General features: G+C 44.5%; 1 protein-coding gene across 1 annotated transcript in view; it reads left to right on the top strand.

Moving 5' to 3' along the window:
• The window catches only part of RAB11FIP2 (RAB11 family interacting protein 2), a 45650-nt gene that overhangs the window by 3526 nt on the left and 25382 nt on the right, over positions 1 to 16742 (top strand). Inside the window, exons 2-3 of the mRNA XM_075534834.1 lie at positions 4066 to 4505; positions 5076 to 5547. Of these exons, the coding sequence (XP_075390949.1) occupies positions 4066 to 4505; positions 5076 to 5547 (912 nt within the window). The remainder of the gene's footprint in view (positions 1 to 4065; positions 4506 to 5075; positions 5548 to 16742) is intronic.

Here is a 16742-nt window from a genome sequence, read left to right as displayed (position 1 = left end):
ACTCCACTAAGCCCCAAAGGCCAGGTCTTCATTATATCTTTATGCAGCCTCAGAAACCGCGTGCTGCCCCTGGAATGATTCTGGAAGGTCTCAGAAAGACTTGCCTCATAGAGATCCGTCTTGGGATAAAGCAGTGAAAGTCATCTGTCATGCCTTTGCATAGACTTGTATATTTAGTTACCTTAAAAACTCTGTGCAGCTTTTACATTTAATATGAGATGGGAGAGAAACGGTTGTGTATTTACAGTTGGCATGCAAGCACTGATTCCGCCTGGCTCTACGGCTCACCTAAATCTTCAGACTTTCCCCAAAGACAGAAACAAGCAAACCCTGAAACCAAACAGCAGCACACCCCCTACACACACATTATAACTTGATTTTTGAGGAATATGATTCTTTAAAGAAGAAAGCAAACAGTTGTATGTGGTGCAAGACTAGCTTGCATCAAGGAGCTTCCATTTTCACTTTGGGAAAGCAGTGCTGACGTCCTCATTGGCTTGGGTGGCTTCTGAGGCCATGGGGGCCGGCACTAGAGGACCAGGTGTATGTGCGACCTGATTGGCGTGTGGCTCATCCGGTGGAACATCTGTTGTCTTGCCCGTGTTACTCCTCAACTCTTAGAATTCTAACGCATTGGTTTTAGCCCAGCACTGGGAAGTCACTTGCTCTGTCTGCCTTGATTCCTGTCCTTGGCTCCCCCTTCCCCCACCCCCGCCGATGGTTCGTTTGGTGTGTACAGAATTCAGTGAATGTTGATGACCCTCTTCCCATTTCACTGGGTTTTTAGTGTGTTTTCTTAGATTTGTTCTAATTTGTCACACCCTTGGGAGTCTTACCCACAGCTTTATGCTGGGGGTGGCGGGTGGCGAGGGGTTAGGGGTTGGTATGTGTTGTCAAGTGTGATTGCTGATTTTCTAGGAAGCCAGATAATGTAACAGAATATTACTCATCAGAAGTAGTGCCTCCCTTCAAAATGGCTCTGTTTTCCACAGCTGTGAGTTAGTAACTAGGTACAGCACCATAGCTCGTTGTCAGATTTTTTTGGGGGGGGAGGGTTGAAGTTGGTTGGAGGCCTCAATCTTGGGTGGTTCAAGGTTCTCTATTCCAAAGTTTATTGCTGCGACTTCTTGCTCATAGCAGTTTTTTTCTGCTCAGGATTTTTTTCAATTTAGGTATGAATTTGTAAGACTGGCTGCTGTAGAGAGAGGACCATCTCCAGAGCTGAAGTTGAGCATGGAGGTGAAATGGGGGTTGGATTTCTGGTTGGGGACACAGCTTCAGCTCAGGATTTTCACTTGTAGGCCCAGGGTTTCCAGTGCCCCAGAGTCGGGTGAAAGGAAGGATATTGCAAAAAGGGTAGACCCCAGACATACCGGGGTGACTCAGAAGTAGCTTCGAGCTCTTGGGGCCAGTGACTGGGCACCCACCTCCAACAGGTTGCATTCCTTGGTCGTGGCCTTCAGCGGGACCCCAGTGTTTCCGTCCACAAAGGAAGGCTGGTCCTGGCATCCCTCACAAACCTGGTTTTTCTCAGAAGATCACAGAGGGACAGTATCCCTCCCGCCCAGCTTGAGGGCCTCGCAGGCGCCATCAGCATTGGCTCTTTTATTGGTTGCTTTCTATCATGTGTGTTCTTGGCAGGGATGGACTGTCACTGTATTGTCTGCCCCCTTTGTTTTGCTTGGTTCTCCTGTAGTGAGACTTAGCCTTATGTAGGGCCCTCCTGGGCATGATTCGTAACTAAATTACGACTCTTGTAGGTTTTGAGGGCTGTGTGGGAGAGCTTTGGGAAAGATAGCTGCTCAGTTGCTTGATCATCCTTGCTAAAGGAGGTTGACTCATGGAATGTGTTGAAATATTTTATTTAGGCTGAGGCTCTCTGAATAGGCTGCCTATCAAGGCCAGGGTGAAATGAGATCATCAGGTGTGTGCTTTCTTTCAAGCATATGTCGATGCAAATGTGTAATTACTTAATAATCTGTGTGGTTCTATACCCCTGGAACCCTGATGACTCAGGAGATGAAGCACATGGCTGCTATCTGCCCGTCAGGAGTTTGAAACCACCAGCCTCTTTGAGAGGAAGACCTGCAGCCGTAAAAGCCTTTTGGGGCAATTCTTTGTCCTATGGGGTTGCTGCAAGTCAGCATCTGCTTGATGGTAATGTTTTGTGTGTGTGTTTCATTTCTTTCTTTCTCTAGAGTAGGATAAAAGTGAAGTAGAAGCAAGCTTGGTGCAGAATTCCTAGGCTGATGATGGCATACATGTGTCAGAGAAGGCAGGATTGCATCCTGCCCTGATGCCTCTGGAGGTGTGTTAGAGTGGGGCAAGGGCTAGCCCGGCAGCATACTCTAGATGCCTTTGAACCCTGCAAGCCTCTGCAGCTGCTACCGAGTGACATTCATGAGAGTCAGACTTGGAGAGCCTGGGAAGCATTTGTAGAATTGTGGCCCTGTTAACGTTTTTCCCTGTTTCTTCTTATACCCGTATAAATGCCCATGCATATTGTTATATATGCTATTGCTATTTAATTGCTTTGATTTTCTGGAGTGTGGTGGACAGGAAGGTGTAAAGGAGTCCCTTGAAATTAAAAAAACAAACAAACAGCAGTGGGATAAGACTGATGATAAATGGAGGTGTCTTTTCTTTCTACAGTAATTCTCCACGAATGAAATTTCCATGTATTCGGAAGTAATTGATAATTATTTAAATATCTCAACCCACAATTTACCTTAAACATCCCATCCTAGGCTATCTTTACAGTAATTCTCAAGTATAATGGGCTCTGGCATATAACCCTCCCCATGGACACAGGAAGCCAGCGGCCCAGTTTGTAAAAACACAAAGGGTGCTCAGATTATTGCACTTAAAAAAAAAAAAAGGCAAAACAGCACTCAGTGCATCTTGGGCAGGCCCGCCTCCCTGGAAAGACCCGTGACCCAGCGTTCCACATGATGGGTAGCAAATATCATCTTTGGGCTTATTCTGTTGGTAACAATGAGAATAAACTACTGTAAAATTAGATCAGAGTTCTTTTATGGCTAAGAAAATTTGTTATACTTCATTAGAGCTATGTTTAAATAATAACCTGTCTACAGGAATGAGTACTAAGCTTCGCTATTAAGCAAAGTGGAAACTTTGTGGAAATTCTCTTCCGGGCTTCATGTAGCCGGGTGGTCTCCTTTCCTTTCCTTTGCTTTTGCGCTGTTGGCCGTGTGGCACGACCATTGTGACACGGACACCTGGAGAACCAGGCGTGGATCAAAATACTATAGACAAAGCCCACATAAGCAGCATCTCCTCTCTCACCTACCAGCGGGCGGTGTGAAAGAGTGGAGAGGCCGAGGATTTAAGATTTGGTTCCGTTTGCAATAGCTTTCTTTGGGCATGGTCGCAGTAGCAATAGTAAATGAGGCAAATGACATCTAGCAGGAAACATGTAAGCTTTTTTACTCCTCTCCCCTCCTCACAGTCTTCACAAGATTTATTATTAGTCGTTGTCACTTCTTGCATTTTACTCATTTTGCACATTTTCCTCAGGGACAGGCTTTGATCCACTTGATAGGGCTCCCAAGGTATAAATCGCATCATGTGCCATTTTCATGGTGCGGAACCTGTGTGTGGTGGTCTCCCAGTTTTACAGCTATCCCTTTCATGCTTTGCACGGCAGCACTGGTTTGGGGACTAAAGGGTTGTTTCATAAACAAGGCCGTGATTTGTCATTTACGTTACTTGGCATCACTTAAATTGATGAATGCTTAAGAAGCGTTTTTAGGCCATAAGCAATATTTCCTCTAAATGAAACATTAGCTCACCTTGACAAGAACTTTGGGTGTGTGGTTTTTCCTCCTAAAAAAAAAAATCAAACAAAAACAAACTGGAAACCTTTCCACAGGTAAAGACATGCTCTTAGGGTGCAGGTCACAGCGCAGACACAGGCTCAGGTCTTGGGTCGATGGAGCCGCGTTCAGTGCTTCAGTCTCCTGGACGGGTGGTGGCTTTGCCGGAAGTGTCATTGCTGCGGGCCGTGGTGTAAGTCATTTTCTTCCCTTTCTCTTTCTCCTGAAGGTGGTTTAGATTAGAGTCCAAACAAGGAAAAAGAGTCAAGAACCGGGGTGAAATAAAGGTCAACATCCAGTTCATGAGGAACAACATGACAGCCAGCATGTTTGACTTGTCAATGAAGGACAAAACAAGATCACCCTTCGCGAAATTAAAAGATAAAATGAAAGGCCGAAAAACCGACGGGGCATTTTCCGACACATCTTCTGCGATCATTCCAAGCACTCACTTGCCGGATGCCAATCCTGAATTTCCCAGCAGTGAGATCCAGATGAAATCCAAACCGAAAAAGCCTTTTCTCTTGGGTCCTCAGAGGCTCTCATCCGCACACTCCATGTCCGATTTAACGGGGTCCCACGTGTCTTCGGAGAAACTGAAGGCCGGCACCATGGCTCAGACACATCTTGGGCGCCACATGGACTCCTTCGGCGCAGTTCCGGAAAGCGGTAAGCCGGGTACCCTTTTCTCCTGATACCCTCCGCGGCCCCAAATCCACCGCGACTCGGCGTGGTTTCACTTATAAAGTTGGAGAGTAAACAGGTGTGGGCGTATCCTCTAAATATAGTTCTTCATCCAGGATTTACTGAGCTCCCAAGATGGGCAGGTTCATGGACATGAGAGCTGGTTTGCACTTGAATGATTCGATGAAGGTGCAATGCGTTCTGGCTCCATTTCTGGGCCTGCCTTCATTTTATAGCCGTAAACAGTACCTAGAAAAGTACTTTTCTGCTCAGAAGAAAGAAATGCAGTTGAATGCTCAGAGAGGATTAAAGAGTCTGACAGTCAGTCGATGGCGGTAGCGTGCCCTAATGGTTCTGCTGCTGCCCTCTGCGCCGAGTCAGTTGCCTGTTGTGTGGCAAGACGCTGCTTGCTGCTGGCCTAGGCACTGCAGGCAACCTTGGAGGTTTGTGTATAGCTGCTGGTGCCCTTCTCATTTCGGGCCGTGGGCTCCCGGGACCATGTCTGGGTGGGATGTGCCGTCGTACCGACTGCATTAACCACACAATTGTTTGCAGGGAGTCTCAACTCTCCACACAGAAGAACACTAAGCTTTGACACGTCTAAAATGAACCAGCCCGATGGCAGCGTGGACGAGGCCGAGTCGCCCTTTGGAAGACAGAACGACCCATTTACAAACGTGAGTGCTTCCTTACCCCAGAAGTTCGCAACACTGCCACGGAAGAAGAACCCATTTGAAGAAAGCAGCGAGCCGTGGGGCAGCAGCGTGAATCTGTTCCCCAAGCCGGTGGACGTCCGAAAAGAGAACAAAAGGGAGAAGAGGGAGAAAGTGAGCCTGTTTGAAAGAGTGACGGGGAAAAAGGAGAGCCGGAGGTCGGACAAACTCAGCAACGGGGGCTCCCAGGACAGTTCTTGTGACCTGAAATCACCCAATGCGTTCAGCGACCCTCGGCAGGACTATTTTGATTATGAGTCCACCAATCCGTTTACAACCAAGTTCAGGGCTTCAACTACCATGCCATCTTCAAGGTAAGCTTGCCCTGGGGGAGGCGGTGCTATTCCGGGAAAAACTGCACATGATGAAAGTTGATCACATATTCCTTTGAAATAATTGACTACTTCCGATGTCCTTTTATTGACCTGAAACCATTTCTTGCTTTATTTTTTGAATTAACTGTGGAGCCAGGTATTGCTGCGGACTCCTTTGAATCCCACTTTTCATGCAGCGGTATTGAAATGTCTAGTCTTTCTCCCAGCTGGATGAGGTCCCTTTCTGTGAGTTGTAAACTCTACTGAAACGTAAGGAGGGACTGGCCGGGCCTCTGCTAAGATGCAGCAAGAACGTATCACCAGTGGGTGCTAACCCAAGTCAGAAATGTAGATCAGTTGTATTTCCAAATATTATTTTCCCGGGATTAGTTCTCGGGCCATTGCTAGAGGATGAGCGGACCAGTCGTCACCTATGGGAAGCCCTTGAGGAAATGCTGGCTTAGGTTAAGTATTAATTGTCTTAATAGAGGTTAACTATCTTTATTAAATGGCTATTTAAAAATAACTTAATCTATGAATAATAATAGCAATTTCTCTTCCCTTACGAGTACTATAAAAACACCTGAGTATTTTAACGACCTGTAGTCACGAAAGCCAGTTACTATCAGGGTAAAGTTTAGATTTCTCAAGCTAAAGCTTTTCCTTTACATGTATGATATGTGTAATGACACTGTTCCTATTCCTTGATAGAAGAAAGCACTGTGCATTTACATATGATTTTGCACACGTGAACAAGGAACAGATGACATGGGAAACCTTCAGGGGAATACTTGTGTGCCCCCACCCAGTCGTTGGGTGGGAGTGCAAAGGCTACGGATAGAGAAGCCATAGCAGGCCATTCAACTGCATCCAGCATGTCAGGCCTTTTACTTCCTAACAGTGCTTTGGTCCCTGCAAATGGAAACTGTCTCATCAGTCACCCTCTAAGGCTGGGCTCCGCCAGCTCGCTATCAGATGCACGCCACTGCATCTGGAACTTTCAGAGAGTACATCTCTTTAATCTATACGTGGAGATTTGCTGTGGTTTTAGAAAGTGTCATCCGCTGTTTTGTTCCTTCAACTCTAGAGGAATATGTATTTATCATATGGTATTCATCTTTTACTTTTGAGTCCATCGTTTTGATATGCTATCCCAAACCATTTTATTTTGATCTTTCACAGAGTATGTCACTATTGCCATAAGCCCTAAGTTGTAGCTGGTTTCCTTTTACTGATCTTTTGTTGTTGTTTACTAAAGATTGGTGAAAATAATTTAGAGACTAAGAAAAGCAGTACAAATGGGAAATGGCAGGAATATAGTTCCTTTAAACTGTGGAAGCATATGGCCACTTGAGTGCCGTCAGATCTTAAGTTACCTGTACGTGGACTGTCTATGTGGACCGCCTCTCCAAACAGTTGTTGCATTTTGCCAAATTTGGGTTGGCTTCCTATGGGGTTACTTCAGTGTTACTGCTGTTGTATTAAAATTGGAGCTTTGTCATGAGACATGTACAAAGTTGTGGCAAGCATGTTCCCCACCCACCCAAAAGTGTGTTTTTAAGGCTTTCCCATATATACCTATATATCGAGGTGGCACATGTAAGAGCCAAAACAAAACAGTAAAAACTACCTAAAACCAATCATAATAAAACTCTGTCCCACCCATTGCTGTCCAGTTGATTCCAAGTAAGCTGTGGCCGTCCAACTGAACTTAGTAGAACAGCCTGCCTCGTACGGTTTCTGTTGTGTTGGGTCAGTCAGCCGCATCTTTTTCTCTTTGGTGGGTGTGAATCACTGGTCCATGGTTAGCAGCCCACACATTTGGTAGAGTCCATGGAAGTTACTAAACATCTTTTGAGTCACCACCTTTTGTTGCAAATGTAGTGTTTTCAAAAAAGTGCTCGCTCTGCTTGGTGGAGCAGGAGGATGGTGGTGAAGCGTGGGTGGTTGGCGTCAAGGCTGTTTGGTCTTTGTACAGCAGTGCCTTTGTGCGTGCTTGTCTTCCTGGTGCTGTCCCTCCGGAACAGGGGTCAGTGTCCACATCCCAACCAAACGAACTTCCTCAGCCACACACTCCCAGGCATCCTCAGCAGCCACTCTCCCAACCCACAGTGCCACCAGGCCTCTCTTGCATTAGCCCAAATCTGCCATGAAGTGCCCGAAGAACCCACAAATCTGCTTTAGAAAAAGTCCAGTTTGCAGACCAATAAGCACTACTATAAATGGACAATATGTTGACCTTATCAAGGATTTCACATTATCATAATAAATGTTTGTGAGAGTAGCAGCCAAGGAAATCGAATGACATATTACATCGGGTAACCGCGGCACACGACCTCTTCAATGTATTGAAGAGCAAGGAGAAAAAAAAAGTCCAGTTTGCCTAGAGTAAGCCGACGAAAACCACTACTGCCAGTGGATCCAGTTTGAAGGACCGCTCCCCAGCCAGCTCCTTATAATTCCGACACGTGGCGACCCCAAGTGTATAGCGTTCGACTGTTCTGAAGTGTCTGTTGTTATTTTTTGTTGGTTGCCCCGGAGTTGGATCCAATGCATAGCAAGTGTTCGACTGTTCCGAAGTGTGTGTTATTATTTTTTGTGATTGCCCCGGAGTTGGATCCAATGCGTAGTGACCTGTGTGCACAAGAGAATGAACGAACAAAGTACTACCCACTCTTGTCCGTCCTCAGAATTGTTACGTTGTAGACCATGGTGGCATCCACTGTGTATCTTTCAACGAGGCCTCTTTTTCACTCCTCAAACTTGTCCTTCAGAGACCGGTCTCTTCTGATAACCACATCCAAAGGGCTGAGATTGAAGTCTCGCCCTTCCAGCTCCAGCTCTGCTTTTTCCAAGACAGATGTGCTGGTTCTGTTAGCAGTCAGTGGTGTAATCAGTATTCTCCACCAACACTATCATTCAAACACACCACTTCTTTTCCGTCTCATTTGCCCAAGACAAAATGTGTTTTTGTTTTGTTTCTTGATACTACTGCTTCCAGGAGCAATGATTGAACATGAAATCCTTTACAACTGCATTCATTTCTCTACTTAATTAGGATGTTGCTTATTGATCTAGTTATGAGGATTTTTTTTTAAGTTGAGGTGCAATCCATACTGAAGGCTGTTGTCTTGGATCTTTATCAGTAAATACTTCAAGTCCTCCTCACTTTCAGCAAGCAAGCTTGTGTCATTTGCACACCATAGGTTGTTAATAAGCCCTCCTTCGACCCCGATGCTGCATTTTTATAGTTCAACCTTTTGGACTTTACTCAGCATACAGATTGAATAAGTGTAGTGACAGGGTACAACTTTGACACATACCTGTCCTGATTTTAAAACCGTATCCCCTCGTTCCTTCTGAATACTTGCCTCTTAGTCTATGTATAGGTTCTGCATGAGCACAATTAAGTGTTCTGGAATTTCCCATTCTTCGAAATAGTATCCATAATTTTTTATGTCCCACATTGCTGGATGCCTCTGTAGAATCAATAAAAGACAGGTGAGTATTTTTTTTCTTTTTGGTATTCTCTGCTTTTAGCCAAGATCCATGTGATGTGAACAGTGATGGGTCTTGTTTTACTCCTCTTTGGACTTTGGATTCGATATCTGGCAACCTACTGCTGCAGCCATTTAAAAATGATCCTTAACACAATTGGTGCGTGTGTGTGATTTAATGATCTTTTTAATGATAATTTCTACATTTTGTTGGATTATCCATCTTTGAAATGGTACAAATATGGATCTCTTCCAGTCAGGGAGCCAGGTGACTGTCTTCCACATGTTTTAGCATGGGTACGTGCATGCTCTCTGCTTGCATCCATTTGGTGAAACATCTCAATTGGTCCCCCATCAATTCTTGTACCTTTGTGTTTCACCAAAGCCTTCAAGACAACTTGGACATCTTCCATTCACACCATTGGTTCTGATCACCCGCTCCCTCCTGAACCGGTTGAACATTGACCGAATGTTTTTGGTACTCTGTGAGTTACCAGCAACTGATTATTTTTTCCTTCAGTTCTTTCAGTAGAAAGATACTGAGGGTGTTCTTCCCCTTTTGATTTTCCAACTGCACATCTTTGCCTGTTTCATTATAACACTTTGTCCTCTTACGCTAACTTTTAAAATCTCCGCCCATCTCTTTTCTTCATCCTTTCTCCTGTTTGCTTTACCTGCTCGACATCTGGGAGCCAGCTGCAGAGTCTCTCCTGGTGTCCATTTGATTGACGGCAGCCATTTATTGAGATGCTCTGTGAATTCAGGTGCAATATACCCCAATCATACTTAGGCTCTTGTTGGAATTTTCCTCAGCTTCAGCTTGAATTTGCCTGTGATCAATTGGATAGTCTGTTCCATGGGCCTTGTTCTGACTGATGATTTTGAACTTCATTATCTCCTACCATGAATGTAGGCAATTTGATTCCTGGTTATTGCACCTGAAGAAGTCCATGTGTCCCTTTATTCTCGTCACAGTAAACCACATGATCGTACGATCCCAAACGGCCACTTTCAGCCCGCTCACTCCTGAGAGAGCAATTTTTATGCGTTCCATTTCCTCTTTGAGACTTCCAATTTTCTTAGCTTCATACTTCATACATTCCACATTTTAATTTTCCAGGGATATTTGCAGCTGTTTCTTCTCATCTAGATGCTTGGCACATTAGCCCCCGAAGATCCTGAAAGCTTTACTGCATCCATGTCATTAAAGTCAGCTCGACTCTATAGGGGCAGGCCTGAAGTCATGGTCTCCATGGCTGGTTTTTCAGAAATAGGTCACTAGACCTTTGGTCCAACATTGCCTCTAATTGAGCATGAACCTCCAACCTAAGGAGACTTAGACCCATGAAAAAGATGAGTATTGAAGAACTCCACCTAGTTATGAAAATTGTGTTCTTACCCAATTGGTTGTGTACATCTTGTTTTGAAAGTTTCACCTTTATTTTCTTATTTTATACCTATAAATAATGTAAGCACCCTCTGGGTGATGAACCAGTACTGTCTGATGTGAGAGGACTAGCTGAGAAGAGTAAGAATTAGTAGGGGTGTCTTTATCAAGAGACCACTCATATCCTTCTGCTTGTGACTTGCACAGAGGCAGCACTTCTTCCTCCTTACGTTCTGCTGTACTGGAATTGTGAATTCTATGGAATAAACTCTTAGGTTGCTCAGAGGTAGTGGAGTCATGTGTTGTACCACTGCTGGTATTATTGATGATCTGAGAGCAGCGAAGTCCGTTTGTCAAATCTGCTGTAGAACTTGTGCTGCCCAACTTTTTAGCTGGTGAACTTAGACCAAACATTTCTTTTTGTAAGGTTATACCGAAATAGCCCCTAAGGCCAGAACCTCCTGTCTATCGATGATCGATAGGATCAGATCTGACAGGACAGCATGCCTTTCGTTCTCGGTTCCACAGGAACCTACCTCCCTTGCAGCCTTAACTAGTCATTTCCCGTCAGTGGTTGGGTTGTTACACCTTTCTCAGAAGTTACCAAAACACAAAACAAAAAAATGGCGACCTAGAATGTAGATTGAATGTATTTTTAATTTCACAAATCCGAATTCTTCATGGGCCTATAAAGCATGTAACCGTTATTATGAGGCTGTTCATAAACGAGAAGAAAGTGGGCTTCAATTTTGCTTTAGACAAAGTTACCGTAAACAATGATGCTAAAGATCCTGCTCATAGTTCTGAAACCTTCAGTTTTATATTGCTCCTTCCTGACTTTAATTTCCCTAGAGTTCCATCATTTTGTCTTTGGCCTCATCAGTGTTAACCCTATAGCTGTTATAGGGTCACCGTGAGTCAGAGGACTGTAGCTAACAACAACAAAGACAACGACAAGGTTTATTTTAACCAAATAGCAAAAGTTTTACAACTTTGCTCCTATTTGTTCAATGTCTGAGGGTGGAAATCACCTGCCTGTTAATTCTCGGCAGGCTGCACCTCCCCCACCCAGCTGGAACTTTGTAGCCTTATTTACAAGACGGAAAACAAAAACTTTTGCACTGAATTTTAGAGCCATTAATCCATTAGTGCCCAGGGATTTACAGAATGCATCCAGTAAAACATTGCCTGGGACCATGAAATATGCAATGTGATTAGGTCTCTTAACAGTAACGAGAACTTTTATGCTTAACTCCCCAGATAATACTCGAAACTTTTTTATCCTTTGTCATCCTAATACTCATTATAATAACTCTCATTAATTGGTGCATCTCCCAATGGGTTAATTTGCAGATACCAACCATGCCATCCTTTTGCTCACTCGCCACTGCAAATTGATATTTATAGTCACTGAAATTGAAAACAAAACCAAAAAAAAAAAAAGAAGGCTCTAACAAAAAGGACCAAACTTTGTTGATTTCCTTATTGGGAACCGGAGAGATGGAAATACTTAGAGGTTCTGTGTGTGTGTGTGTGTGTGTGTGTGTGAGAGAGAGAGAGAGAGAGAGAGAGAGAGAGAGAGAGAGAGAGAGAGAGAGAGAGAGAGAGAGAGAGAGAGAGAGAAGAGAGAAGAGAGAGAGAGAGAGAGAGAGAGAGAGAGAGAGAGAGAGAGAGAGAGAGAGAGAGAAGAAAACGAGCTTTGGAGGAGGGGAAAGTCCACAGAAACTACTGTAGGCTAATAAACTGATGTGAAAATTTCTCAATTTACAGCACTTGACAGGTGCTAAAAGAAAAGCATCTTTAATTTTAATGTGTTGTTAGGACCTCTTTAGAGAGACTGTACAAGTTATTAACAAGGTCCTCTGAGACAGGAGACGGGTAATTAACAAGACCTATGGAGATATAGTTTAGGTAATTAACGAGCTCTTAGGCACTGGACACAGGATAACACATAGCGAGTCCAATAGTTAAAGAGAACAGGTTGTTGCGATATGATCAAATACGAGATGAAGCATGGAGGTCCTCTTGAGGCTTCTGGAGGGAAGCATTAAGATTGCATCGCAGTGACCCCAGGGCACTGGGTTTTTTTTTTGCAAATCAGAGTTCAGGTGGTTCAGTTTAGTCTTGGAGGTGGGTTTGGGGAGAATTCTTCCTTTGTAAAACCAGGAGGAAGGGGAGCTTGTTCCATATAGATAGATCATCTTTGTTAATTAATTGCCATCTGTGCACCATGGATATGTTGAGAAAAAATAACACTGGAAACCTGCTAAGTTCTACGATTTTAAACCATTGGCTTCAGCATGTATTTGCCCCTGGAGACCACTCTTGCTTTGTCCAAATTAGCCCGGCTCTCCTTTCCAAAAAAAACTCAACTGCCATCAAGTTGGTGCCAAATCATAGCTTTCTTTCCCCACCTTAAAACTGTCGTCGGCCTTTGGGCACAGAGGCGACTTGCCAGGACACAGGTTTGGCATTGACCTAACCTGTCAGTTTCCTTCAACCACGCTCCTACCCGTCCCATAAGTTGGCCCCTCTGCTAGACATCAGGACCAATTATGCCCTGTGCAAATTTAAAATTGTTGGGATGAAAGTCTTGCTTTGGAGTCCAGAGCACTCCAGCCTTCCTTCCGCCAGCACGGGTCATATGAGTAGGGTGAGTTTGAGACTGTGGCCCAGCTGGAGACGGCCCCTCCTTCTCCACGGGCATCGAGAAGATGGTCTGCTCCAAATTCCCGAGCTCATCCTCAGGGATAGATTGATTGGTTTTCTGAATGTCCACAGTGCACAGGCAGGAATGGTCTACCTGTATCACTTCGCTGTAGCACACCCTGTAGATAATTGCAGTTTTCCCAAATGGAAACCCTGTGGCAACCAGCATTGAGCAAGTCTGTTGGCACCACTTTGCCTGCAACAGCCCGTGCTCGTTTCCTGTTCCTCATATTTTGGTGATTCTCGGCAGTATTTCAGATTTCTGTGTAATGCTGTTGTGATCTTAATTCTGCTCTCACTTCCACTGTCCTTGTGCTGATTCTCACTCATTAGCGCCCCTCTGTGCGACAAAGTAGCATTACCCTCTTAGGGATTCTGAGACTTTAAGTCCTGCAGAGCAAGTGGGTTTGAACCACCAACCTTATTGTCGAGCCTCACACCTAACCTACAGCACCGTGGGGGCTCCCTAGCATACTTCGTATACCACCAACAGCCAACCAACCCAGTGCCATTTAGTAGATTCTGACTCATAGTGCCCCCATAGGACAGAGTAGATTGGTTTCTGAGAGATTGCAAATCTTTACAGGAGTAGACTTTGTTTTCTCTCCTGTAGAGCAGATAGTAGCTCTGAACCACCAGCCTCCTGGTTAGCAGTCTAACACTTAACCCACTGTGTTACCACTCACCTTTTAATAGGCGACCATAATAAGGTGAATCTTGTAATAAAGCAAGTCATACAAAACTTTGGGCTTTCCTAGTATCACATATAAAAATTATCTTTACACTATTCTGTAGTCATTGGTATAAATATAAGTTTTATATATACTAGGAAACCCCCAAATGGGTGTGACTTGCTTTATTGAAACATTCACCTTTTGGCAGTGGTCTGGACTGAATCTTCAATATCTCTGAGGTATGCCGCTCCCAGGAAGTCAGAGATGATGAAAACATGAAGCCTGCTCCCTGAAGACAGCCGCCCAGAACAAGCAGGTGCATGAACGGGCTGTGTGAAGGGTTTGGAGTTGAGGCTAAGGGCTGGGCAGTATGCAGGCATTGAGGTACCGGGGAAGGTATTAAATTGGGATGTGATCTGATCACATTCATGTTTCCAACTGACAGACAGCTCAGGACTCGCGTGGGAGAGCTGTTGGGAGCAAGGGTGAGGAGGGTGAGGAGATGGCCAGGCAGGACAGCTAGTTCAAGTTGTTGAGGCAAGAGCCGCTGGGAGGCACTTGGCAGCGGGGATGGGAAAGAAGGGGTCATCTCTGAGACTTATGTGGGGCTTCATAGCATTCCTGGAGCAAATTTCTTTGTTCTCCCAAGAGTATTTCGAAGCCCCTCCTATTTCTGAGTAAAAGAGCACGTGTCCATTCTGTTGGTTGGGAGCAGGGCCCTCAAAGGAAGCGCTGGAACAAGGAGCTCCAAGGTCCCGTCTCTTCCATCAGTGCTCTAATCTGATGGAGCACAGCATTTTATAAACAGCATTTCTTGGAGCACGATGGCAGTGCAGGTCTGGGGGTCTTTGAATCAGATGATGGAAAAGGGTGTGGATGTGGTTAGCGTGACGAGGCAGGTAGAACAGAATTTCCGATTCACAAGGACTCCAGACTTGCTGAAGTCATGGAGGTCACATAAAGCCCTGAACGTTACCTTGAGAGCATCTGTAACACATAAACCAGCACACGCCCTTGGAGTTCTCTGAATCCAAACCACAGTTGAGCTTAACTAGTGAAAAATGTCTGCCTTAACCCCTGTGCTCTTCTACAAACTATATACGCTCAAATTGAAGGCAGCAACTTGGAAGATTAAATAGGAATCAAACTAATCCTATATATATTTTAAAGTTATATGGGATTAAAAGAAAGCAAGCGATGGACTTTAAGGGGGCGGTGCTTGTGTGTCGCTGGTGGGGACAGCGACTCGAGGTAGGAGGGTGAGGAGGACAATGCCACAGGAGTGAATGCAATCAGTCACAGCAGCGTTGGCGGGGGGGGGGGGGGGGGGGGGGGGGGGGGGGGGAGACACAGACTGGTGAACTGGGGTGTTTTGCTGTGAATGTTCTCAGCACAACAACAAAATACGTAGAAACATCAACAGGGTTTTCGTACTGATGGAGAGCGTTGAGTTTTAAATTACTAGGTGCTATCTTGCTTATTTTCATTTTTAAAATGAGAGCTCAGGAATCAAACTGCTTTGAACTGTTTGAGACTAATTTAAGTACCCCAAACAGTAGCAGTTCTTGAAGCATGTATTTTTGAGCACTGAAGCGCGGCTCTGGCTGCTTCGAGTGCAGATGTCGGTAACGTGTACTGGCTTTTATCCATCTCAAGTGCCTTCACTTCCATAGCTTTTGCTGGAGTGATTTTGGCTTCACTTACTACTTACCCTGATGAGTTTCCTTTTTGAAGGCGGGACTGCCTGTTTTTCCCCTAACTGGTTGGTCATTATTGCTGAGAAGACTATGTTTTCCAGACTTGTATGCCACCCCCCATAAAAAAAAAAATAAAATAAAACAAAACATCGTCATCAAGTTGATTCTGATTCATATTGCCCTTGTATAGGGTTCCCAAGATTGTGAATCTCTTAGGAAACGATTTGATCTTTTTTTCTTCGAAGCAGCCAGCAGCCTGACACTTCTCCCCCAGTGCCAAGAGGACTCCATGGTTCAGTCTTGAGAACCTTTCCATTGGGGCCACTAAGACCACAGCCCCCATTGATACATCTTTGTATAATAGAGCTTTGACTTTGGAACGTAGGTGATGTTTCTCTGTATTTAATTGCCTTGTAGTCCACACATTCTAGGTAGCTGTTGGTGATACTTAATAAAGCATTTAGTTTATGAATTTTTTTTCTCCTGAGGATAGCTAGTTTCTATGACTATTAGGGTCAAGGCATTTGACTTTATTTTTTTCAAACTCCTATTTTGAGGAAAGAATATTGTTCTCTGCTTTGATGCATGAAGCATACAGTGGCATAGCATTATATATGTTCTGCAATCTTTCAGAAAACCACTGAACTCTGTCTGATGCCACTGACCCCATAATTAACGTGAGTGGACTTGATCTGCATAGACAGTGAAACTTAATTTATGTTGGCAGTTTTTGGTTTAATAGTCATGATTGCTTGAGTAGACATGTCTCTCAAACTCTTCTCGAATGATTCTAGACATGGAAGGCAAGTCCTGGCCACAGTAGTGAAGAAGAGGGGTATGTAAGAAAAGACTTGTGATCAGAGCAGAATGAACGATGGTGATCAGATATAGAAGGAGCCCCCTTCTCCCTCTTTTCATCTCGATGATTTGCCTATTTTTTAAGATGCATGTATTAAAATTAATTTGTAAGCCCAGGAGCCCTTGAGGCATAGTGGTTGCATGTGGGACTACAATCCAAAGGATAAGCCGTTCAGGGCCACCAGCCAGCTCCCTGGCAGAAAAGAAAGACTGGGCTTTCTACCACCTTAACCAGTTATCGTCTCGAAAACACACAGGAACAGTTCTACCCTGTTCTCTAGGGTCGCTGTGAGTCAGGGTAGACTCGATGGCAGTTGAGTTTATGTGCGATATTTCCAGCCCCCAAAGACAGACAGAGATGGGCTTTATAAAG

This window comes from Tenrec ecaudatus, chromosome 16 (genome assembly GCF_050624435.1).
Source record: "Tenrec ecaudatus isolate mTenEca1 chromosome 16, mTenEca1.hap1, whole genome shotgun sequence".
NCBI lineage: Eukaryota > Metazoa > Chordata > Mammalia > Afrosoricida > Tenrecidae > Tenrec > Tenrec ecaudatus.
This window is presented reverse-complemented; position numbering and strand designations above follow the sequence as displayed.